This window comes from Delphinapterus leucas, chromosome 15, assembly GCF_059928025.1.
Source record: "Delphinapterus leucas isolate spDelLeu-1000000601 "Yukka" chromosome 15, BTC_Dleu_Yukka2, whole genome shotgun sequence".
In the NCBI taxonomy this organism is placed as follows: Eukaryota; Metazoa; Chordata; class Mammalia; order Artiodactyla; family Monodontidae; genus Delphinapterus; species Delphinapterus leucas.
This window is the reverse complement of record NC_143143.1, coordinates 16,084,860-16,109,788: the sequence shown is the minus strand read 5'-3', so window position 1 is coordinate 16,109,788 and position 24,929 is coordinate 16,084,860. Positions and strand designations below refer to the sequence as shown.

The 24,929-nt window shown below is 52.3% G+C and overlaps 2 protein-coding genes and 1 pseudogene across 6 annotated transcripts; 1 reads left to right on the top strand and 2 right to left on the bottom strand.

The window, feature by feature from the left end:
* Positions 1–6,752: 6,752 nt before the first annotated feature.
* Positions 6,753–12,893, bottom strand: CD2BP2 (CD2 cytoplasmic tail binding protein 2). Of its 5 annotated transcripts, none has more exons than XM_030763676.2 (7): positions 11,166–12,893; positions 10,527–10,630; positions 10,168–10,300; positions 9,883–10,040; positions 9,363–9,798; positions 9,175–9,281; positions 6,753–9,108 (listed from the first exon to the last, which is right to left on the bottom strand). In XM_030763676.2, the coding sequence occupies exons 2-7, from the start codon at positions 10,602–10,604 to the stop codon at positions 8,977–8,979; spliced, it is 1,044 nt and encodes a 347-aa protein (XP_030619536.1). In that variant the 5' UTR covers positions 10,605–10,630; positions 11,166–12,893; the 3' UTR covers positions 6,753–8,976. The 5 variants fall into 5 exon arrangements, with proteins under 5 accessions (XP_030619536.1, XP_030619535.1, XP_089752035.1 ...); XM_030763675.2 differs by lacking the exon at positions 11,166–12,893 and adding an exon at positions 10,982–11,159; XM_089895909.1 differs by lacking the exon at positions 11,166–12,893 and adding an exon at positions 11,026–11,159.
* LOC149747398 (sesquipedalian-1-like) lies at positions 11,313–13,231 on the top strand (annotated as a pseudogene).
* Positions 13,002–24,214, bottom strand: TBC1D10B (TBC1 domain family member 10B). Its single transcript, XM_022588303.3, has 9 exons — positions 23,151–24,214; positions 19,632–19,731; positions 19,219–19,326; positions 19,011–19,117; positions 15,639–15,753; positions 15,447–15,512; positions 15,038–15,227; positions 14,555–14,709; positions 13,002–14,466 (listed from the first exon to the last, which is right to left on the bottom strand). The coding sequence occupies exons 1-9, from the start codon at positions 24,092–24,094 to the stop codon at positions 13,897–13,899; spliced, it is 2,355 nt and encodes a 784-aa protein (XP_022444011.1). The 5' UTR covers positions 24,095–24,214; the 3' UTR covers positions 13,002–13,896.
* Positions 24,215–24,929: the final 715 nt, after the last annotated feature.

Genomic DNA, 24,929 nt, shown 5'->3' with positions numbered 1-24,929 from the left:
TCCAGACCCTGCCCTATGTACTTCTTCATCTGGGTGTTCATCTATATCCTCTATAGTATTCTGTATAATAAACTGGCAAACAAAAACCTAGACACAAAGCAATGAAGTGACTTGTCTTCCACTAAGAAGTAGCAAAGCTGGAATTCAAACCCAGGACTATCTGACTAAGAAACCAAAATCTTAATCACTTTGCTCATGGAATATGTCTTCATAGAAACTAGTAACATAAAGTATTTTACCAGGGAAAAGGAAAAAAAAGACACGATAGCCAAAAACTTCCCAAATGTGATGAAAAAATAATCTACACATCTGAGAAACTCAATGAATACCATGTAGGATACATACAAAAAGATCCATGGTCAGACACATTATAGCCAAACTGTTGAAAGACAACAAGAAAAATCATAAAAGCAGCAAATACAAAAGACTCATCACGTGTAGGGAAGCATCAATACTGATATACGCCGACTTTGCATCTGAAACAATGGAGACCAGAAGGTAGTAGAATGACTTATGCAAAGTGCAACAAACAATTCAAAAATGAAATTAAGAAAGCAATTCCAGGGAATTCCCTGGTGGTCCAGTGGTTAGGACTCTACACTCTCACTGCCGAGGGCCTGGGTTCAATCCCTGGTCAGGTAACTAAGATCCCGCAAGCTGCACAGCAAAAAGAGAAAAAAAGAAAAAGAAAGAAAGAAAGCAATTCCATAAACGACTTTGTGCCAGTAAATTCAACCACATAGATGAAATGGAAACATTCCTTAAAAATAATAAACTACCAAAGCTCACTCAAGAATAGAAAACTTGGGGACTGCCCTGGTGATCCAGTGGGTAAGACTCTGTGCTCCCATTGCAGGGGGCCTGGGTTCGATCCCTCGTCAGGGAACTAGATCCCACATGCATGCTGCAACTAAGAGTTTGCATGCTGCAACTAAGGTCCGGCGCAGCCTAAATAAATAAATACATATTAAAAAAAAAAAGAAAACTTGAATTAGCCTTACATAATTAATGAAACAATTTGTAGTTAAACCTTCCTATGAAATCAGTTTGAGCACTGTGCCTAAAATAAAAGCTTTATCTTCAAACCTTCACAGACTGGGCTTCCCTGGTGGCGCGGTGGTTGAGAGTCCACCTGCCAATGCAGGGGACACGGGTTCGTGCCCTGGTCCAGGAAGATCCCACATGCCGCGGAGCGGCTGGGCCCGTGAGCCATGGCCGCTGAGCCTGCGCGTCTGGAGCTTGTGCTCTGCAACGGGAGAGGCCACAACAGTGAGAGGCCCGCGTACCGCAAAACAACAACAACAAAAACTAGCACAGACCTCTAGGCATTGAGAGGCAGAGTTTTTTCTTTTTCATTCCCAGAAATACTCTTTCATCATACAAAATTTATTGGTTTGGAGGGTTTTGGGGTGTGGTTTTGCTGTTGTTGTTGTTTTTGTTTTTGTCTCTACATGAGCCAACTTTCAAAATATTTGGAAGCATAAAGGATTCACCCTCAGGTTTCCAGCATTTCTTTCCTGGTGACATTGTAAAGTCAGTTGAATTCCTTCACGTTCCCCATAAACTGAAGGTAATAAATGGAAATATTCAGGAAAGGAAAAAAACTTTCCTACAAAGAAAACTCCAGGCACAGATGGCTCCACTGGTAAATTCTACCAAATATTTAAGGAAGAACTCAATAATATCAATAAATATTATTAGGAAGAAATAGATATCAATTCTACATGACTTAACATTATCCCAGTCTAATCCCAACAAGGTTTTTGAGAAACCGACAAGCTGATTCTAAAATTTATATAGAAAGCCAAAGACATAGACTAGCCAAAACAATTTTTAAAAAGAAAAAAGAGGAAGTACATTACATGATATCAAGACTCACTATACAGCTACAGTTATCAAGACATGGTTTTGGTGTAGAGATAAACATATAAATTAATGAAATTAAATAAATAATTAAGAAAAAGATGAACATATATGTGGTCAATTGATGTTTAGCAAAGGTGGCAGGGCAATACAATGGGGGAAAGGAGAATATTCTCAATAAATGGTGCTGAAACAATTGGATAGCCATATGCAAAAAAAAAAAAGAAATGAATCATATACAAAAGCTAAGTCGAATGTATCATAAACCCAAATGTTAAAGCTAAAACTATAAAGCTTCTAGAAGAAAACATAGAAAATCTTAGTTACCCCAGGTTTGATGAAGATTTCTTAAATAGGACACAAAAAACACAAACTATAAAAGAAAAAAAATTACCAAATTGAACTCATCAAAATTAAAAATTTGTTGTTCTTCAAAAGATACTGATTTTTAAAAATGAAATGAAAAACTATGGACTGAGAGATAATATTTGCAAAATATGTATCTGACACAGCCCTTGTATCTGAGATATATTAAGGTCTCACAACTCAAGAAGAAGACCCAATTTAAAAATAGGCCATAAATTGGAACAGACAGCTCACCAAAAATTCTGTCTGGACTTTAGGATCACACAGGCCTGGGTTCAAATCCTAGCTCTACCATTTTCAGACTTTGCCATATTGGGCAGGTCAGTTTATTTCATCTCTCTAAGCCTCATTTTTCGCATCAGCAAGATGGGGAAAATACGTAACTAAATAGTAGGCAGTCGGGGAGATTAAACATAATGTTCCTATAACTTATTTAGATACTTAAGGAATGTCAGGAATTCCCTGGCGGTGCAGTGGTTAGGACGCCACACTCTCACTGCCGAGGGCCTGAATTCAATCCCTGGTTGGGAAACTAAGATCTTACAAGCCTCGCAGCATGGCCAAAAAAAAAAAAAAAAAATAGAATAAGAGGATCTGAGCACCAGCCTGTCACTTTATTTTTTTAATTGGGGTACAGTTGATTTACAATATGATATTAGTTTCAGGCATATCTTATAGTGATTCAAAACTTTTATAGATTTACTCCATTTAAAGTTATTATAAAATATTGGCTATATTCCCTGTGCTGTACAATACATCCTGCAGCTTACTTATTTTTTAAAATTTATTTATTTATTTTTGACTGCGTTGGGTCTTTGTTGCTGCACGCGGCTTTCTCTAGTTGCAGTCAGCGGGGGCTATTCTTCGTTGTGGTGCGTGGGCTTCTCATTGTGGTGGCTTCTCTTGTTGCAGAGCACGGGCTCTAGGCGCGCGGGCTTCAGTACTTGTGGCACGCGGGCTTCAGTACTTGTGGCGCACGGGCTTAGTTGCTCCGCGGCATGTGGGATCTTCCCGGACCAGGGCTCGAACCTGTGTCGCCTGCATTGGCAGGCAGATTCTTAACCACTAGCTTACTTATTTTATACATAGTAGTTTGTACCTTTTAATCCTCTACCCCTATCTCACCCCACACGACCGGAAAAAAAAAAAGAAATGTCAAACACCCTCCTCTTCTCTTATCAAGTAGAGATGGGTTTAGCCTCAGAAGTCTGGGTCAGGTAAGAGGCAGCAGCGCCCTTAGGCCAGAGGGCAAAAGCCCACATTGTGTCGAAGTGAGTGTGAAGAGGCTGAGACAGAGAAATGTGTCCAAAATAGGGCATGGGAGCCGCAGGGCCTGATGCCACTGAGAGCTTCAGAGATACTCTGGGTAGAGATATGTGGGGTAGTGGGTGGAGAACAGGAAAGTAAGAACGAGGATGATAGCATCAGAACAGGAAAACCAGAGGCTGCCCAAGCAAATCTCAGCATCAGCGTCTGCAGCTAGGTTTTACACACTTGTCACATGCAGTATTTACACAGGGAGGTGGGGTCTTACCTACAGGGCAGGCTGAGCCAGACAAGCCTCCTAGAGAACAGGGCAGCAGCAGCCCCCAGCCAGCCAGCTGGAGATGTGTGCTGGGAAGCTCCCCCGGGAGGAGGTTGAAGCTGGTCTGGGAAGTGGTGAACCCACCACAATGAAAGTGTATCATTGAACTTGGGGAATGCCCGAAAAGGGCCAGGGGCAGCCCAGCCTCCACAGGGAGTTCAGAAATGGCTACTGACTTGAAGGAACATTATCCACCCTGGAATCCTGCGCAAAACGTCTGCTACTAAATCCCCCCTTGAGGGAGTTCCCTGGCGGTCCAGTGGTTAGGACTCCACGTTTTCACTGATTAGGACACGGGTTCAGTTCCTCGTCAGGGAACTAAGATCCTGCAAGCCGCGAGGTATGTATGTATGTATGCATGTATGTATAAATCAATCAATCAATCAATCAATCCACCCTTGAGAGGAATTCCTCTCGGGTCTCAGCACCAGAAAGAGCTTGGCATCTCCAGGGCTCCAGCTTGGTTCTGGCTGGAAGCAGAGTGGAAGGCAAGCTGCCAGGTTCAGGTCTCCCCACTGCCTGGGAGCTTGGGGTTCAGTGACTGTGCAATGAGAGCCAGCCAGGCGGGTCTGGAAGGGGTGGCAGGTGTGTCAAAGGTGTGAAGGTGCCCAAACTCCTCAGGCTTTGTGGATGCTGATTCTTCATTAATCTTAACCCCTTTTGGGCTCTTTCCCAGTCCTTGTCTCCCCCAGGGCCCCACCAGATGCCCAGGGCAGAGTGATACGCCAGCCCTCCACCAGGAGTGTCTAGACTCACCCTCCCCCACTCTTGCTACTCTTCTGGACAATGGCCTGCCAAAGGCAAGAAGCTGCATTTCAGAGGGTCTGGTGTCCCAGATGCAGCGATGACACCTGCAGGTGTCAAGGGTTTGACCTTGAACCCCTCCTATAAATTTGCCCATGGGTCAGTGACACCCCCAGGAGTTAGAATGACCCTAAAGACCCCTCCACCCTGCCCCTCTGGGGGATGCTTGGGTCTAGACACCTGTACACTGCCCATCCAGGTCACACCTCACCCCCTCTGGGGCAACAAAGACAAACAGCCCCACAGGTTCCCACTTCCCCAGTCTGGCTCAGGAAGGCGCTGTCCCCCTGACACACAGGAGGGGGAAAGAAATGGCTCATTCCCTATTCATTCATCAGCACTGATTCCCTGTCTCAGGCTAACTGGTGAAGACAGGCCAGGAAAAACCGCTCTGGGTGTTGCGTCAGACGTCTGTGCTACTGGGCGCTGTGGAAGAAATGCTGACCAACATGGGAAGTGGGAGTGGGAGTCAGGAAGCCTTTAGGAAAAGGAGGCCTAGAGCTAAGGCACGACAGACATATAGTCACTGGTCTCCCTGGAGAGTCTGAGAAGAGAGAAGGGCATCACTGGCCAGGCCTGGAGAAGTGAGTTATTTGTCCTGTTCTGGGAGCAGGCCGGAGCCTAGAGCCTGGTGTCAGGGGCGGCCGGGAGGAAGGAAAGCAAAGGCAGCTGTGGAGGCGGAGGGGCTGGCTTAGGCCAGGCCACGGAAAACCTATCAGCTTCAAGCTTTCGAACTTTGAGGGCAATGCGGAGCCTTTAAAAGTTTCAGTGAGGGGCCTCCCTGGTGGCGCCGTGGTTAAGGACCCACCTGCCAATGCAGGGAACACGGGTTCGAGCCCTGGTCCGGGAAGATCCCACATGCCGTGGAGCAACTAAGCCCGTGTGCCACAACTACTGAACCTGCGCTCTAGAGCCCGCGAGCCACAACTACTGAAGCCCATGTGCCTAGAGCCCATGCTCCACAACAAGAGAAGCCACCGCAATGAGAAGCCCGCGCACAACCAAGAGGAGCCCCCGCTCGCCGCATCTAGAGAAAGCCCGCGCGCAGCAACGAAGACCCAACACAGCCAAAGATAAGTTAAAAAAAAAAAAGTGATGCCTATAAAAAAAAAAAGTTTCAGTGAAAGGCAAGGGACTTCACTTCTGTGGTCTTCCTCCCCCAAACCCATAACCCAAACTAATCATGGGGGTAATACCAGACGAGCCCAAACTTTAGGAATTTGACAAAATACCTAACCAGCACTCCTCAAACTGGTCAAGGTCAGTGAAAACAAGTCTGAGGACCAGACAGAACATAGGAAGCTAAGGAGACATGACAGCTAAATGTCCTGCAGTGTCCCAGATCGGGACACTGAAACAGAAGAGAGGCATTAGGGAAAAGCTAGTAAAATATAAATAAAGTGTGAGGTTTAGTGAGCGGTAATCCGTCCATACAATGGAATGTTAGTCAACAATAAAAAAGAATAAAGTACTGTTACACATTACATGGATGAATCTTGAAAACATGCTAAGTAGAAGCAGCGGACACAGAAAACACAGACCACGTACGGTATGATTCCATTTGTAGGAAATGTCCAGAATAGGCAAATCTACCGGGACAGGAAGTAGATTAGAGGTTGGCAGGGACTGGAGGGTGAGGGGGGATGGAGAATAGGGAGGAACTGCTGACAGGTGGGGTTTCTTTTAGAGAAAAATGTTCTAAAATGAGATTGTAGCAATGGTTGCACAACCCTGTGAATGTACTAAAAACAATGGTACTTTAAACGGGTGGATTCTATCTCAATAAAGCTGTTTAAAAATAGCAAGGTCATTGGTACATTGGTTGTAACAAACGTACTACTGAAAGATGTTAACAATAGGAGAAGCTGGGTAAACTCTGTACTATTTTTGGAAATTTTCTGTGAATCTACAAAACTACTGTAAGATATACAAAGCTTATATAAAAATTATATATGTACACACACATAAATATATGCAGTTTGTTTTTTTAAAGGCAAGGGAGTTAAGTGTTGATAGGGGCTTGAAATAGGGACATGGCGGAGGGAGAGAGAATTTACTGACGCTCATGAAGGAGAGGCATTCAGCTGGATGGTGTGTTAGTTTCCTATTGAGGCTATAACAAGTGACCCCAAACTTAACAACTTAAAACAACACGATTTTATTAGTTCTAGAAGAGGTCAAAAGTCCAAAATGGTTTTCACTGGGCTAAAACCCACAGTGGGGCTGCATTTCTTTGTGGAGACTCTGGGAAGAACCCGTTTTCTTGCCTCTTCCAGCTTCTACAGGCTGCTGCATTCCTCGGTACATGGCCCCTTCTTCCATCTTCAAACCCAGCCGTGGGTATAACATCTTCATCTCCCTCTCACTTTGACCCGCCTCAGTCCCTTTCATGTAATAGGACTCTTGTGGTTACACTAGGCCCACCTCAATAATCCAGAATAATCCCCCCATCTCAGTCATTAACATAATCACATTTCAAGGTCCCTTTTGCCATATAGTCATATATTCACAAGTGGCCATCTCTGGGGGCCATTATTCTGCCTACACATGATGTCTTCAGGGAGGTGAACACAGGAGGCTGTACGGGTGGGGAAGGTGAGATCAGCTTTGGATTGTGGAGCCCGGGGTGCCTTTGGGACATGCAGGGGAACTGCCCCCCATAGCTTCCATCTATTCACCAAACACTAAGTACCTCCCATGAGTCGGTCACTGGGGATATAAACGTGAACACTGTATTTCACTGGTCCTAAGACATCTGTTTTTCACTTTGGAACATTCCTGAAATCAGGAGGCAGCTCTGAATCAATGACATCTTACAACTGCAATGCGCAGGCTTTTCTTTCTAACTGACACATAAAGTAAGACATCTTATAACTGAGGGCATCTTGAAGTCAATGAAATCCAGGTCTGGGCTGGCACTAGAATGAGCCTAATTATTATAGTAGTTAATTATTCTATAAGTTGGGTGCCTCACTAGAGCATCAAGTATCCCCACGCCGCCCCTCCAGCCTTTCCTGGTTCCAAGCCTGACTCCTTCCACCCTCCCATCTGCCCCCATGGCTCTGGTGCTTGACTCTCCCATAGGTAACAGACTCCACCAGAGCCCCGGCCACACCCATGATCAGCTCCACCACAGCAGGGTCCACGAAACGGCCCCTTTCCCCAGGTGTAACCTCAGTCCTGGAGTCAGGCCCAGTGGTTTTCCACCTGGCTGCACGTGGGAAACACCTGGGAGCTTTTTAAAGCCCCAAACACCAGGCCATTACTTAGATCAATTCATTCAGAATCTCTGTGGAGTGATGTTACAGCTCCCCATAAAACTCCAACAGAGAGCCAAGGTAGAGAACTAACTGGTGTGAGTGAGGAGAGGCATAAGGCAGCACCGGTGGGAGGTGGATGGTGTTTGGTTCAGACTATACAATTATGCATATCAGTCTTCCTCCCAATCCCTCCCCCTGACTCTAAATTCCTGGGAGGTGACCAGCCCAGTTCTCTCAGTTCCCTCAAGGCACTAACCAGTGTCAGACACATTGTGGAAGCCCAGGAAACAGAAGCCACAGGGCTTCCAAGGCCAGACAGAAAAGCCCTGGTGCCAAGAAAGGTCTTCGAAGGGAGCCCACTGGGTCTGGGCCCGCCCTCTGACGTGCTGTGTAACCTCCGGTGAGACACTGCCCATCTCTGTGCCTGTACAAAGCATGACTGGCCCAGGTGGCCTTGAAAGGTCCTTCAAGTGCCAACATTGAGTCTAGACTTTACCTAAGAGGCCGTTTCTATCCACTTCTAAGAAGTCTGAGGCAGTGGGGAGCCAGTGAGTATCAGCTTTCCTGCTCACTCCCAACAGATGTCCCAGCCTTTCCAGACCTAAAGTCTCCACTTCTGGGGTTCTGTCCTGCACTGGCTGAAAAGCAGAGCATCTTAGGTCCTAAAAGCCAAAGACCTAAAAACAGCAAAACAAGAACCGCCAGAGAACTCTGGAGAACGGCATGTGAGTGGAGAGATTTTTAGATGGTGAACGAAGTCAGGTTGGGAAGGCCACAGGACACCTGACAGGCCCAGCTCTGCCCCGAGGACTGGTAAACAAAGATGAAGTGGTTCAAGGGACCAGAAACAAACTCCCAAGGAGGAACTTCATGAAAAGAAACACTCAAGGGCCAAAGCAAGTCCAAAGGGGTCTGGAAAACGTTCCCGACTTCTGGCCATCAGCCCAGCCAATGCCCTAATACACAACTAAAGGCTTTTATTGGGAAAAGGAAGTTGACTGAAAAGTGGCCCCCGATATCCTCACTGCCTAAGGCAACTGGGGCCTCCTCCGCAGAATCCAGGAAAGAAGGGGCCACCAAACTCAGCCCTCAGTAGGCTCAGGTGTAGAGGTCAAAATCAATCCGTTTGGAATTGTAGAACTGTCCGCCGGGGGTGTCCAGCTTCCGGCAATACACACCGTCCGGGAAATAGCCTTCATTCACCCAGGTCTGCAAGAAGAGAGGGCAGAGCTGGGGGAGGACTAATGGGGTGGGGGGAGGGAGAGAAGAAGCAAAGTGAAGAAGAAAGGATTTTACCTGCATCTGGGTGCTGGAGAAGGGTCCATACAGCTCAGCATCCCCTGTGTTCTCCCACTTATATTCCCACATCACATCGGCCAGACCATCTCCGGGCGACTCTGTGTCTAAAATAACAGGCAGAGCCATCTGGACCTCAAGGGGCCTGCCCCTGCCCACAACATCCCTCCTCTGCCCTTCAATCTTACCTCCTCTCTGGGCAGGGGTTGGGGTCTCCAGCTCCCCCTCCGCCACTTCCTCAGCAAACATGTCCAGGGAGGGTGGGGCTGTGGGGTCACGGGGTCCCTGGGTCTGGCACCCCAACCCCTTCAGCCGCATGGCCAATCGCTCCCTTGTCTCCTGATACACTCCGAGGTTGCCCCGAGCCACCATCTGGTCAGCCAACCCGGAGAGCCGGTCCAGGCGCTGGGGGGAACTGGGCCGCCCAGGCCCCTTGCTGCCCCCTTTGCCTCCTCCTCTGGCTCCCAGGCGCCTCAGTGCCCCAGCCACTGTCTCTCTTGGCAACATCAGCTCCAGAAGGCCCTCCAGGAGGGCTTGGGCGCTCATTGGCGTCTGGCCCAAGCTGTCCTCCTCCTCTGAGTCTGACGGCGGCCGCTGATTGGGCGGCCGTTCCCTGATCTTTACCTGCAACGTAAAAATGGGAGGGTTTTGTTTCTGACAAACTGCCAGCAAGGCCCAGGCCCAGCCACGCCAGCCTCTGGGCCTCACCCAATCAATGTTGTCCAGCCAGCTGTCTCGGATCTGAGCTTCCCGGTTCAGGAAATAGTTGCCATCAGCATCAAAGTGGCCTTCCTCCATCTCTTCCTGCAGGTTGAAGGGTGTGATCCGCACACCTCCCTCACTGGGGAGTGTGGCTGCTTCCTGACCTGCACCAAAGACACAGGCGTCCCATGCTAGGAATGCAAAGAAGAGACAGGAGCCTCCTGTGCTCTGTGACCTCAGAAACCCCTACTTGGTTCTCCAGCAGAAAGTCTGTTCTTGGCTGCAGCTCACCTTCTACATCTTCTGAGGCCAGGATGTCGTATTTGCTGGACCCTTCCTCATCATCCTCCTCATCGCTGTCCAAAGAGTGTTTGCCTTTGAAGCGGCTCCCAGGACCTCCTGCCCCAGCCACAGGGTCCACCAACTGTGGGCAGCAGTCAGAAATCGAGAGAGAGGCAGGTTACTGGCTATTACTCAAAATACTCTAGGATCTAGACTCAAACTGAAAATCCTGCAAACCCATTTCTCAGAGCACATAGAAAAGCTAGCCCTTTCCACCTTTTCTTTGTCCCTCCAGATTTCTCTCCTGGCTTCTAGCTTTTTTTCTTCCCGTCACTCCTCCCCAGAATGCAGGAATCCGGCCCCCTCACCTTTTTCTTGGGGGGACTGATTTCATCCTCATCATCCTCATCTCCCACGCCTTGGAAGGTCACTTTCCTCTTTGGCATGACTGGACAGACGAGCCTTTCTCAAGCTGAGCCGAGGAAAAGGGTGCAGATTAAAGAAACTGGGTGAGGAGAATACTCACCGCGAGAGGGTCTCCCGCACAACATATCTTTCCCTTAGCCGGTACTGGATCCAGTTTGGGAGGGGAGGGAGCACAGAATCAGGGACCGAAAGGGGAGCTGGCAGCCAAGAGGCCCCCAGGACTTGGTCTGGCATCCGAAAGAGCTGCTGGAGCGGGGACGGAGAGGTGGACGCGCGGAGGAGCTCCCCACGGGCACCCCCCCCCTTGAGACGGGCTCCCCCGCGTGACCACCACCATTCCCGGCCCCCGCAGTCCTGTGCGCGACGTTGCTCCGCGAGCAGACACCCGCTCAACCACCTCCAGCTTCCTCGCAGCCCGCGGGGCCTCGGCGAACCCAGGACCTGGCACACTGGCAGCCCCGCTCCTCCCTGCGCCGAACTCCCGACTCCGTGGGGTGACCCCCAACTGTCCTGGGCTGTGTACAAATCAGAGAGGCGGCAGAGCCATGAAGACTCCAGCAACCCCGCCGGCGCGCGCTCACCTAAAGACCCAGGAAAGGCGGGGGAATCCAGGGAGACTGGTTTTCGCCAGGGCTACATCCGGGTCACCCGCCCGCCACCACCCGGAAGAGAACTGCGGAAGGCGCCAGGGAAGGCCGGAAGTGGCTTCACTCGTGCTAGAGGACTAACTGAAGGAGAGGGCGGAAGTACGCGCTGAGCGGGGAAAGACACCCCCTCCCAGAAGTGACGTGAGACGTGTGGGGCGACGATGGCGAGCAGAGGGGGCGTATGAACGCCTAGACCCTGATCGGACGAGAGGGATGGCCGGAAGTGGTCTCGATTCCCTCCTACAGCAGTAGAGGCTCTGGGGAGAAAGCGGAGCGCGCTTTACCTAAAGGGGCGCCCAGAGTCACGATGGAGGGGCAAAGTCCCAGCAGGGCCGCTGGGTCCCTGCCCTTGTTTCCCTTTCCCCGGTTGAGTCTCGTTTTCTCCAGGGCTGGCTCTGCGCCTTTCATCATCTCATTAGACATCCTGCCTTCCTACGCTCAGCGTTCCGTTGTTCGCCCTCTCCTAGTTCGAGGTGCGGCCTCGCTCTTGTCCCAGAGGGGTTGCTCGGTTCTCCTGGGGCACCTTCCCAGCCCAGCTCCTTTTAGGACCCAGGGGAAGTCATTTACCCCACGCCTACCACCTGGGCAATTTCCTGGTTTCTGAGGTGGGAAGAGCCATAATAGGAGAGGTGGCAGTGGCACCTGTGCCCAGTACCGAGGCCAGAGGTCCCTTGTGCCCTCATCTCAGGTACGCCTGGAAAAGGGCAGTAGTGGATACCCGTGCCCCCCATCCCCGCCAAAACAGGACCCCAGCCCAGCAGCCCCTGCCCAGGTTTTGTACTCTGTCCCAAGGGGCAGAGCTGGGGTTGGAAAGTGGGAGTAGGTCCCAGTGCTCAGGGTATAAGACCTCTACCTCTTGAGGATACTCAGAGTCTGAATCCCAGTAGGCCAAGGCTGGGCCCAGAAAGAGCCTACTGGAGCCAGAGGAGGGCACTGGGGGCAGCTGGGGTCCCTAGGATACCAGATGGTCCACCCCTCCTTTCTCTTGCCCCTAGGGTTTCCTCCCAGAATGGACTACCATGAAACTGCACCACAAGTCCGTGCTCAGTTTCTTCCGTGGCTACAGAACACAGGCTCTGGACCGGGAGGGCATCCTGCTAAAGAAGGGGGCCAGAAATACCAGCTACCAGCACCGCTGGTTCATCCTCCGGGGAAACCTCCTCTACTACCTGGAACTGGTACCAGGCTGACCCACACACCCCTGAGCCTCATCCTGTTAGAGAACTGCCAGTGAAGCCACGCCTTGGGGCCACAGAACCCTATGCCTTTACCATCCTGACCCCATGGGTAGAAGGTGAGCAGGCCTACAAGCCGGCAGCAGAAAATCAGAAGCTGGGAGCCTGGCTGTGCTTCTACGCTCTCTGGAGGCCCAGCACCAGGAGCTGTGCCAGGCAGCTGGACAAGAGACCAGCTCACCCCCAGAGGACTGTGGCTCCCCACAGTACAGAGAGGGCAGTACCCTCTCCAGCTTGCAGGAGTTGCACGAGCACTCTGGGAAGGAGATCCGGGTGCTGCAGGCGGCGCACAGACAGCTCCAGGAGGCCAGTGACAACGGAGGGAGCGGATCCCAGGCAGAGGTGGAGTGGGAGCTCAACCACTGTCTGTTGATGAGTGACTAATAGACCAAAGGCCAAAAGGTACCTACCTGCCGAGACCAGGAGACCAGCCGATTGCTTCAAGAGACACCCAGATCCTGACTAGCTCCGTCACTTCCTCCCTCCTTGTCCTTATTCTAACCCCCTTCATCAAATAACAATGCAGGAGACAGGCCCAGGTACAACAGCAGGTTCTTTTCCGGTTCCTCAAAGCGCCGCACAGGGTGGGGGCAGAGACAGAAGAAAATGTAAACATTGGGTTTCACCCCCTGGAGCTCAAGGGAAGACCCCTTACCCAGGTAGGGGCTGGAGGGTTGGAAGGGAACAAGGTGAAAGGTGGGAGCCCTGGTGAGACAAAGCAGGGGAGGCCTGAGAATACAGAGAAAGGTAGGTGAAGAGGAAGGAGAGCAAGGAGGGTGGTGGTGGGGAAGTGGGGGACATTTCCTGCTCCAGTGCATGTCCCCTTAAATAAACCAGCGTGCAAGAACATGGTGGAGGAAAACCAAAGGACAGAAGAGAGTGAACACCCCCACCCTGGGCCAACCGGGTCCTCCGTACATAATTACAACACAGAGATGTCCAGAAGGAGAACACGAAGAGCCTGGGCCCCCCGCCAGGAACTGGGGGGAGACAGGCAGGACTGAAGAAGGGAAAAGGAACCCAGCTCCACTTCATGGGTAAGGGGAGTGACTGGAGTGTAAGAATCTGAAAACCACTGACTCCCATTGCCAAGTCACCCCTGTGGTGACAAAAGGCCAATCAGGACAGCACCTGGGAAGGGATCCCAGAGGGAATCGGGGCAGGAGTGACAGAGACCCCAGCTGGGCCTAACTGGAGGTGAGGGCTCCAGACTTGTTCGCTGCTGCCCCAGGGAAATGCAGCTGCCCCATGTACTCTGACTGTCCTGGCCGTGTAGGGATCAGCAGCTGGCAAGGAGACGGGGAATCAAGCCACTTTCCTCAGAAGGAGGGACAGCCTGCCAAGGGGGCCGGGAGCAGCACCCCAGGCCAAGGCCTGCTCTTGGCTGAGGGAAGAAGAGAGGGCCCTGCAGTCCAGCCCCAGGGCAGAGGTCAGAAGTAAGCATCCTGCCGGGCCTCTGATGCTGAGGACCTGTCCCCGCCATCCTGGGGGGCGGGGGGTCCATCTGCCTTCCGACGCAGCGAGAGCTTCCTGCCCTGAGCCTTCTTCTCCTGCTTCTGCCGCTCCTTCTCCTGCTTCTGCCGCTCCTTCTCGCGTTCCTTTTCCTGTTTCTGCCGCTCCTTCTCCTGCCTCCGGGCCTCCTTGCTGGGAGCCAGTGGGGTGCTGTTGCCAGTAGGCGAAGGAAGGGATGGATGCAGTCCCTCAGCGGTGACCAGAGGCCCTGGGGCAGGCCCAGCACTGGCCCTGCGGACAGGAGGGGGTGGAGAGGGGGCCCCTCCAGCTGCCCGAGAGCCTCGGCTCTTGAGGCCAGGGAGGCTGAGGAGGCTGGAGGAGGGGCCCAGGGGTGGCTGCTGCCGCCGACGCTCCTCATGGATCGCCCGGGAACCGTGTAGTCTCCGTGAGGGCCGATACTGCAGCTCGCCCCGGGTTTCCCGCCACTTCTTGAGCTGGGCCGAGTTCTCTCGCTCAATCAGTGCTTCTGTCACTGGGAGGTTGGTCACCTAGACGGAGAAGAAACAGATACCGGAATAAGATTGGGGATGGGGATGGGCCAAAGCAGGTGTGAGGTATGCTAAGGCTAGGACCTACCTCATGCACCAGGAAGTCCTCTTGCATGCACTGTTGGGGCAGATTGCGCAGCTGCTCCATGGTTTCATACATGCCTTGGCAGGAGCGCAGCTTCTCCACAGAGCCCAGCGTGTGCCGCAGCAGCACCAGAGCCACCCGGAAGATGATCTTGACGCCTGCAGGGTCCAAGGAAGAGAGGCTGGATGATCAGCCCAGGATCTCAGCCTGTCCCATTTAGGAGGGACTCACAGCCCCCATCCCTGTCTACTGCCAACCTTACAAATGAAGAAACTGAGGCCCCAAGAAGGGAAACAAGCTGCCATGGGTTTTAGGTTCCTGGGAGGTAAAGCAAGCTGTGGGCTGCTGGCAGAGCCAACAAGATCAGGCCTCAGCTTCTCCAGCCCCAAGACATCTTCCAGTGAAGCCTTATGTCAGCAGGCCACCCTCTGGCAGCCACCATGGAAACTGCAGCCCCGTCACGGCCTGAAATGGCTACAGAAGTACCTTCACAGAAGAACATATCCCAGACACGTAGCACTGAAGCCCAGGGAAGGGTGCGGGCAAAGATGCACATGAACCATTCTGTCATGTACAGCACGGGGTCAATGCGCTGCCGTCGCAGGTGCCGATGTGCCAGTGGGGAGGCCCGGCGCAACAGCGCAAAAAAGATTTCTCCATCCAGTTGAATGGCCTCCTGGAAGTGGGACAAACCATGAGAAGAGGCCTGCTGTGGACCCTTGGGGTAGAACCGGCCCTGGTAGTCAGTACCCATCCACGAAGTGGGATCCTCACCTCAGTAGGAGAGGCCCAGAACAGAGGGACAGAATGGTACAGCGTGGGGCAGGACAAGGACCACCCTGCAGTCTTGGGGAAAAGTCACAGCCCCAGTTGCACCCAGCCTCCAGACACTCACCAGCCCTGCACTATAGTAACCGGGGAGGTACTTGTCGCAGATCTGCACCAGGCACCAAAAGGCTTGCTGAGAAGGGCAAGAACAAGGAGGGAGGGATGGGGCCTGAGAAACAGGGAGGAGGGAGCTCCCCCATCACCACTGTAGGCCAAGATCCTCCCAGCCCCTCCCCACCCAGGCCCAGCATCTGCTGACCTCAGCAGGCATGTGCATGAGCAACACTGCGGCCACGGGGGCCTGGGCCTGGCAGTAGCCCTCGTCAGGCCGGTAGATAGTGTAGGCCTTCAGGATTCGATACAGGTCCTGTTGCCTGTGGGTATGGGGAAAGACCATGAGGAAAGTCACAGGAGTTGGGAGCTCTCGCCCCCAAACTAACCTGCACCCCCCCCAGAGCCCCCCTATATCCCATGGCAGATCAACCCCAGAGCTTTACCACCACAACCTCTATCCACCTTCCTAATCCTGCCTATCAAGCTTAAGCCAAAGACTCAGACCGTAACCTAAGCTTTGTTCTGGGCTCTAGGCTTCCGCCCTTGCCTACACACCCACGTGCTCCCCACCCGTGTCCCCACACGGGCTGTGCTCTCTCGCTGTCTGCTCCCATCCCGTAAACCTTCAAGGTCATCTTCTTCAGGAAGCTTTTCAACAGCGACAGCCCTCCTCTGGCACTGTCTGAATGCTTATACTGCCCCAGAGCAGGCACTCTCCCAGGGCAGGCCCTGCCTTATCTGTCTGGATTTCATCAGTCGCCCTGGGCAGAGCCCTGGTTCTCGGTGTAGGCTTGGGAAGCCAGCTGTGCCTCAGACCTTTCTCTTGTCTCTGCATCCAAAAGAATAAACTCTCTGCCCTAGATCTGTTCCTCTTCCCTGAGGGTGCCCCATCGCTGTGTGTGGGAATCCCATCCCCTCAGCCCCACATCAGAAAACAGCGAGCCTTCCATCACTCCCCACAGCTAATTATCAAGTCGTATCAACACTACCTTCTGAATTTTATTCACGTCTATTCCCTCTCTCGGCCGCCACAGCCACTGAGCAGCTCAGACCTTCATCTCTTAACCAGGACGATGTAATAACCTCCCAGATCCTCTCCCTGCCTCCAGTCACACGCTCCTAACCACTGCTTACACAGTGTTTCTCAAAATTCAGTCACTGGAGTGTGATCTTCATTTGTGCTTTATCTGCACACCACCCCACTATTATTTATTTTTTCTCCACTTTGTAATAACGTCCATGAAATGACAGGTTTGATATACTAGTTATTTCATCTAATATATATTAAAATAAACATGTAACTTCCCTAAGCTCCCATGCTACATTCACCCACCTGCCTGCTTCTGTGCCCCTGCCTTCTCCCCTGTTGCTATGGGTGAACTATCTGTGATCCTGGCCAACCACAGCCTTTCCACTTGGACACTGGGTCCCATCCCCTCTCGCCTACACAGGCCATCCCTCCAGCAACCTTCCCATTGTTTATGCGTCATCCATTTTTCTCTAACTACAGAGGCTGGCATACCAACATGTCATTTCTTCTAGCTTAAAAAAAAACAAACACCTCTTGTGACTTCCCTGGCAGCCCAATGGTTAAGACTCCATGCTTCCACTGCAGGGGGTGCGGGTTCGAGCCCTGGTCGGGAAAATAAGACCCCGCATGCCACAGGGCATGGCCAAAAAACAAACAAAAAACTCTCTCTACCCAGCCTTCCCCTCTGAATACCACACCGTTTCTTTCCTACCTATTCAGCCAAACCCACCTAGAGTACAGACGCTATCTTCAAGTTCTTTCCTCCCATCCTCCAGTCAGGCTTTAGCCCACTGCTCCACACAAAACTGCTTTTATCAAGGTCACCAATAACCTCCACATTGCTAAATCCAGAGGTCGATTTGCAGACTTCACTTTACTTGACCCGTCAGCAGCATTTCATACAGCTGATCCCGAAACCCCTCTTCACTTTGCTTCCAGGAATCACACTCTCCTGGTTTTCGTTATACCTCACCAGCTTCTTCCAGGCTCCTTTACAGGTTCTTTCTCATCTTCCCATTCTTGAAATGGTGGAGCTGCAGGGCTCAATCTTTGAACAGCTTCCTTTCGTATCTATACTTGCTGCCTTGATGACCTCATCTAGTCCCATGGGTGAGATCTGGTCCCGTGTAGAGCCTGACAACTCTCAATTTCCAATCTGTCTCCAGTTTAAACCTCGCCCTGGATGTTGTGTCCACTGTACATCCAGCTTACTTGGCATCTCCATCTGGATATCCAGTGAGTATTTCAAACTTCACATTCCAAAAATGAGCTCCTGATATACCCTTCAAGCCTACGTCCCCCCCAGTTTTCCCATCCATATCAGTATATTGCAACTCCATTCATTCTAGTTTCTAAGACCAAAAACCTTGAGAGTCTTCCTTAACTACTCTCTCTCTCTCTCTCTCTCTCTCTCTCACACACACACACACACACACACACACACACACACACACTCTCTCTCGCTCTCTCTCTCTCGCTCTCTCTCTCTCCACATCTAATCCACTGGCAAATTCTTTTGGCTTTACCTTCAAAATATATCCAGTTTCACGGCTACCATCCTGGTCTATCTATCATCATCTCTTTCCTGGATTATGGAAATAGCCTACCTGGTCTCTCTGCTTCTGCCCTTGTCTCCTACAGTCTATTGTCAGCACAGCAGCCAGAAATGATCCTTTTTTTTCTCTTCTAGCCGTGCTGCGCAGCATGTGGGATCTTAGTTCCCCGACCAGGGATCAAACCCATGCCCCCCGCAGTGGAAGCACAGAGTCTTAACCACTAGACGGCCAGGGAAGTGCCAGAATGATCTTTTTAAAACACAAGTCAGATCAGGTCACTTGTAACCAAATCTCGGCTCACATTCTCTTTTCCCCTTTCTTGCTTTAAACACTTCTATTTACCACCATTGTACATACAACATACTTTCATTCTTTTATTTATTGTCTATCCTTACTAAAATATAAGCCCCGAGGGGGCAGCTGTCATCTGTAGCTAAAACAGTACCTGGCAGATAGCAGACGCTTGACTAATATTTGCTGAAAGGATGAACTTACTGTTAAATGTCCATCCACATGCTCCCACAAGGAGCTGAGAACCACCTAAAAACATCGCACACTACTAGGAAGCGATCTATAGACTTCGTGAGGAAGCCGGGCAAACAGAACAAAGATCGAAGGGCCTGGGCACAGCATTTAAGGGCCCTTAATTGCTTTTCCAGCCTCAGCTCTACCCAACCCCACTGCCCAGACACAGCTTACATAACCCCCAAGCCAGGAAAAACCTGCCCCTTGCTCTGCTCCCATCTATCCTTTAAAACCTAGTTCAAATGCAACCTCTTCAATGAGCCCTTGATGTGCCTCCCCTTCCCCTCACCAGCACCCCACCCCACCCCCATCACCCTGAATCACAGTCTCCCTCCCAGGAGCCTTCCTTCAACATGGCTAGACACTCAATCCATTAAGGACCACTCCTGTAGAAGTTCTGGAAGGCAAGACTGCTTTCAACCCAGCCCTGTATCCACCACTGACTCACATAGTCAGGTCGCCTTACCCATGCCCGCCTCGAGCAGCAAACATCTCATGGAAAGGGAACTGACGGTGCAGGTCCTTCTCAATCACATCCAGCCACTTAGGGTCCCCAGGAGCCCGTTCCAGCTCCTGCAGTGGAACAGCTGAGATTATCTCAGGATCTGGGGGAACTGATGATACCCTTCACACAGACACTGTCACACGTCCCCACACCCTGGAGCTGTGCGCACCTCAAACTTGCCCGGGTTCTGCTCCAGGAGTTCCTTGCTATTGGACAAGTACTGCCAGGCCTTGGCTCTGAGGGAGGATGGGATCCCCTTCCGGCAGCGCAGCTTCACCTAAGGCAGAGTGGCAGGCAGGGGAACAGCTTCAGTGGCAGGCACAGCCTCCAAGCTTTCCCCAGCAGTCCTTGGGATCCCTGGGACACTCGTCCCACATCCCATAGGCTTCACTCCACTGGACCCCGCCTGGCCTTCTATCTTTAAAGCTACTCCTCCCCCAAGGCCCAAGTACCACCTACCCCCAACATGGTCCGGAGAGCAAATACTATCAGGTTCCTGGGCTTCCCCAGAGCACATGGGCCCACCCTGTCCTCCCCACCCCCACCATGTCCATTGCCCTGCCCACCACAGCCTTCTCAAACCTTCTGGAAACGCCGTGACAGCCACTTATCCCAGTGACTGAACATCTCCAGCCATTTGAGCTCCCGCTGCCGAGCCACATCCACAGGAATGGAGCTCTCTCTGAGGGTATGGGGAGTATGGAAGAGGTCAGTAGCAGTAGTATAAAATCTAGATTGCTGGGGGAACTGAGGCAAGCCACTTCCCCAAGCTCAAAAATGAGAGATCAGACCATAAAAGCATTTTGTGAGCTACCAATACCAAACATTAGGATGTCTGGTCATTCTGGCCATCCAAGGTCCTAGTTCACCACACTAAATGGAATTTCCTTGGAATCTCTGAACAGAGATCACATTCTCATGTTGGACCGCTATACAGAGGCTGTGTTCAAATCCCACTTAAGACACATCCAAGTTTGGGGAGAGAGCACGGAATACTGAAAAGCTACACTTTGCATTAGACCTGGATCCAAGTTCTAGGTTTGCCACCTATTCACTGTGTGGCCTTGGGCAAGTCACTCTCTAAGCCTCAATTTCCTCATGTGTAAGATGGAGAGAAAAATAGTATCTACCTAAGAGGTTATATGAGATAACACATAGCAGCGACTAAGTAACAGCAATTATTATCCATAAAATAAAATACATAACAAACATACTTCCCTGTCCCCTTAGAAGCAACTGTCTGAGTTTCCTTCTACAAGACTCAAGATCCCTTGCACCATCTGCAATTTCCGCTACCTCCTCCTCCCTGAAATCACCCCACATTCCCAAGCAAATGAAGCTCTCCTTGCACTGTTTGCTCACTGTTCTGTCAGAGCTTCGCACTCGAGATACCCCATCAGTCTTGAAACAGTTAGTTGTAGGAGCCAGTACCAGGTGAGTGGAATGGAAGAAAGAGCTTGGGTTTCCAGATAGACCTGAGCTCAAAGCCCAGTTGTCCCTTAGAAGTTGGGGAGTCTTGGCAAGTGATAACCTAAGTCTCTTCCTTATAAATGTAAAAAGGAATGCCACCACCTACATCACAAAGTTATGAGAAGACTACTGAGAAACTGTATACAAAGGACTGTTAAATGGGAGGTTTAAAGTTAGTTTCTTTTGTCCCAGAAACTCCTTAAACTAAAAGGTGATTTCTCGGGCTTCCCTGGTGGCGCAGTGGTTAAGAGTCCGCCTGCCGATGCAGGGGACACGGGTTCGTGCCCCAGTCCGGGAGGATCCCACATGCCGCGGAGCGGCTGGGCCCGTGAGCCACAGCCGCTGAGCCTGCGCGTCTGGAGCCTGTGCTCCGCAACAGGAGAGGCCACAACAGTGAGAGGCCCGCGTACCGCCAAAAAAAAAAAAGGTGATTTCTCATTCATCTCTATCATAAGGCAATTCCAAACTCTACTAAAGGCCAGGAAGAGTAAGATACCTTTCCTGCCCTCAAAAGGTCACAAGCTAGCAGGGGAGATAATTGCAATATGTGAGGGAAATGCAATTACAAAGATGCACAGAAGAGGCACCTAATCGGAGTAGGGGCAATGGATATCAGGGAAGGTTTCCTGGAGGAAGGGACATCTTGAGGTAAGCCATGAAGGACTGAGTAGAACATGGCAGGGAAAGACTGCGAGAAGGGCATTCCTGGCTGATGGTACAGCCTGAGTATGAAGGGAGAAAGACTACAATCACTTCAACAGGACCACAGCACACAGTGCATGGTGAGAAGGTGGTGGAAAAGAAGACCAGAGAGGCTGGCAGAGCCAGAACATAAGGAGCCTGTGCGCAGGCTAAAGCGCTTGCACTTTATCCTGTGGACAGTGCTGAGCTGCTAACAGCTTTTAAGGTAACGTGTGCCACAGTCAGCCTTGCCTCAGAAGTTGATTCTGCCAGCATGGAAGATGGATTTTAGAGGGACAAAATTAAAAGCAGAGTATTAGGGCTTCCCTGGTGGCGCAGTGGTTTAGAGTCCGCCTGCCGATGCAGGGTTCACGGGTTCGTGCCCCGGTCCGGGAGGATCCCACGTGCCGCGGAGCGGCTGGGCCCGTGAGCCATGCCCGCTGGGCCTGCGCGTCCGGAGCCTGTGCTCCGCAACGGGAGAGGCCACAACAGTGAGAGGTCCACGTACCGTAAAAAAAAAAAAAAAAAAAAAAGCAGAGAATTAGCACCCCGCACCGTGCCTGGTACACAAGAGGGGCTCACTAAAACCCAATTCAATCCAAGTTCCTCAGGGCAGCAGAGTACTGAGGAGAGTGCCATTGGTCACTCAGATCCAAATTGTTTGAGTGGGGCAAGTCACTCAACTGCTCTAATCCTGTTTCTTCATCTATAAATTAGGTAGAGCAGTGCATCCCTCATGCATGGGAAAGCACCCCTCATGCATGGGAAAGCACCAGGGTCAAACTTAAGTTGCCCTCCCCACACAGGACCGAGAATGTTGGTACTCAAAGATTTTCTGATTTTTTTGTTGGATTACAATCCCTCCCACAGGGCTTCCCCCAACACCAGGCAGGTCCCCCTCACCCCAACAAGCACAGCCATGACTAAATCCTACTCATTCTTCACAATTCAGATCAGTCCAGCTGAATTCCCAGACTGGGCAAAAGATCCCTTCCCTAGCTGCTCACAAAACCCTGTGATGATCTCCAGGCTAAACCTAACGTATTATATTGAAACCAACTGTTTAAGTATTTGTCTCTCCTCTAGATGATGAGCACCTTGAAATGATTATTTTATCCTTAGTACCCAGCACAGGGCCTGGCACTGGGGGTTCTCAGGCAGTGCTGTAAACTGAACTGACCAGCAGGTTAAAGGGGTACAGGAACAATGATCCAAAGAGAGGGAAGGAAGAAGTCAGAAGCAATCACACCCTCACCTCAGAAGTGACTCAGGCCCCTGGAGGGAACTAGGAAAGAGTAAGCCCGGCTGGGGAGATGAGGAAATGGGGAAGAGGCCTCCTCCACCCCCTTTCCTTCAGTGAAAACACAAGACTGCTCTTCTGTTTCACAGACGGGCCCTACCTTCAGAGTCTCTCCTCCATCAAACAGACTTCCCCACCTCACCACCACATCAGACCTAAGGCTATGGGGGAAGGGAGCTGCCTGCATCCCTCCAGACTTTCTCCCTAAGGAACCAAAGATCTCTACCAGAACCCCTGTCCAGCCAACCCTCCAGAATATCTGACCTGTAGCTGGAGTTTCCCACCAAGGAGCTGGGACAACCTGAGGTACAATCTCATTCAACCTTTCACTTCACAGAGGAGGAAAGTGAGGCACTAACTCAAATGTGGAAGGCACTAACTCAAGGGCACACACACACCAAAGGCAAGGCTTAGGCTCAAACCCAGGACTCCCAACACCTGGTCTCAAACCCTAACACGCTGGTGCCACAGAAACCTCAGGAAACTCTAGGCGTGATAAGGATTGTTAAGCATTCCCATTCCCACTAATCACCCCGTGGATCCTCAGAGGAGGATGGGCAGCGAGAGCGTGGGCAAGGTGTTTCATCCCCCCCACCCTGCAACCTCTACTTCCATGAAGCAGGCCCGCTGGGTGCCCACTGGGTACTCACAGGCTGCCCGAATACTGGCTGCCCCCAAGGAAGCCGTACTTGTCCGTCTTGCGCAGGGCCAGCCCATTGATCTCCGAGTCTGAGCCCATGGAGCTCACATCATCCGCCAAGGACTCTAAGGTCCCAGACATGAGGCTCACGGAGTCCAAGTAGCTCAGAGTGTCTGGAGCCTGCCCTCGAGGCCCAGAGATTCCAGGTCCCAGGCTGGACGTGGAGCCTAGGTCCTGAGAGTTTTCAGCAGGCTCCAGAGCTGGGGTCACCGTCACGACAGCTACCAGGGCCTCACATGTCCCTGAAGGGCCTGTGCCAGGCCCTGAGGGGTCCTCTGGTGCCTGTCCTGTTGATGCTGATGCTGCAGCTCCATGTCCACTTGTCACCTGTCCTGCTGTCACTGCTGCAACCCGTGCAGTCACTCCTGAGGCCACAGTGGTTCCCGGCTTGGGGGCAAGCGGGGGTTTGGCGGTCAGGGCCCCAGGAGCCGTTCTTGAAGGGGTCCTGGTGCAGGTCCCGGTGAGGGTACCTGGCCCAGGATCGGGTGAGGTTCTGGCCTCCTCCGTCTTCGGAGAATCTGCCCCTGGGGCCAGAGCCATGGACCTCTCGGCTCCTGCCACAGCCTCAGGCACCAAGGGCTCTGGGTCGGAGACCTGCGCCCTCAGGGCTTCGGGTGAGGCCTCCAGGGTCAGCCCCACCTCCGTGCTGCCGGTGACTGTCGGGGCGGAGGCCAGGGCCGAGTCCGAGGTCTGCGTTGGACCCGGTACCCATGCGGGCCGCGCCTCCCCGGGGGCCACCAGGGTGACCGGGGCCGAAGTGGCCGTGGTCACTGGCGGCCCCGGAGCTACCACCACGACGGGCCCGGCCCGGGAGCCGCGGGGCGGCGGCGACGGGGCCGCGGGGGCGCCATGACGGCGCGGCGGGGCCACCAGGGGCGCCGGGCCCGTCTCCATGACCGCGGGCCGCCCCTCACATCCCCCCGCCGCGGCGGCCGCAAAAGGCGCCGCCCCTCAGGCCGCTCCCCACCGCCCGCCGAGGAAGGGGAAAGGGCGAAGGGCGCGGCCCGGCGCGCGCCGGGGTCGTTGCTGGCGCGCGGGGGGCCACCCGGCGCGCGGAGCCGGGGCACGGGTCCCGGGGCGCCAGGCGCCGGGGTCTCGCTCGCGCCCTCTCCCCTCTTTCGCACTCTCGCCGCCACCCCCTCCCTCCCGCTTCGGGCGAGCGGCCCACCTCGCGCCTGCGCACAAGCCCCGGTGCCGGCCAAGAGGCCAGCGTTTCGGCGCTTCACGCCTGCGCGCGGGCGGCCCCATCGCGCTCCTTTTTTCTCCCGCCTCGTCAGAGGGCTTGGACGAATAATAGGAGAGAGAACTGGGTTTCTGCCAATCGTTGGAAGTGTGGGTGGGGCTGGAGGCGGGAAAGGGGTGGGTAATTTGGGAAGAAGAAACAGACAAGGCGGAGGTTATAAAACCAATGAGAGGGCGAGTGAAGGCAGGAGGAGGCGGGACGAAGGGAGTAACTAATAGAAAAGCAGGAAGATGAACCTCCTGGCCAATAAAGATGGCTGAAGAGTGAAAGATGTAGAAGGAGGCGGGTGCTGTGCGAGAAGAGGCGGGCCTGCCTAATAGGAATGGTTAAAAGGGAGCCAATGAAAAGGGGAGTAGGCGGAGGTCAAATTGACAGACAGTGATGTCTATTTGGGCGGTGACAGACAGCATCCGCAGTCGATAGGAGCTGAGGGATTCTTTGGGTCTCCCGAGAAGGTCAGGAAGAAATGACAGCTGGGAGGGGAGA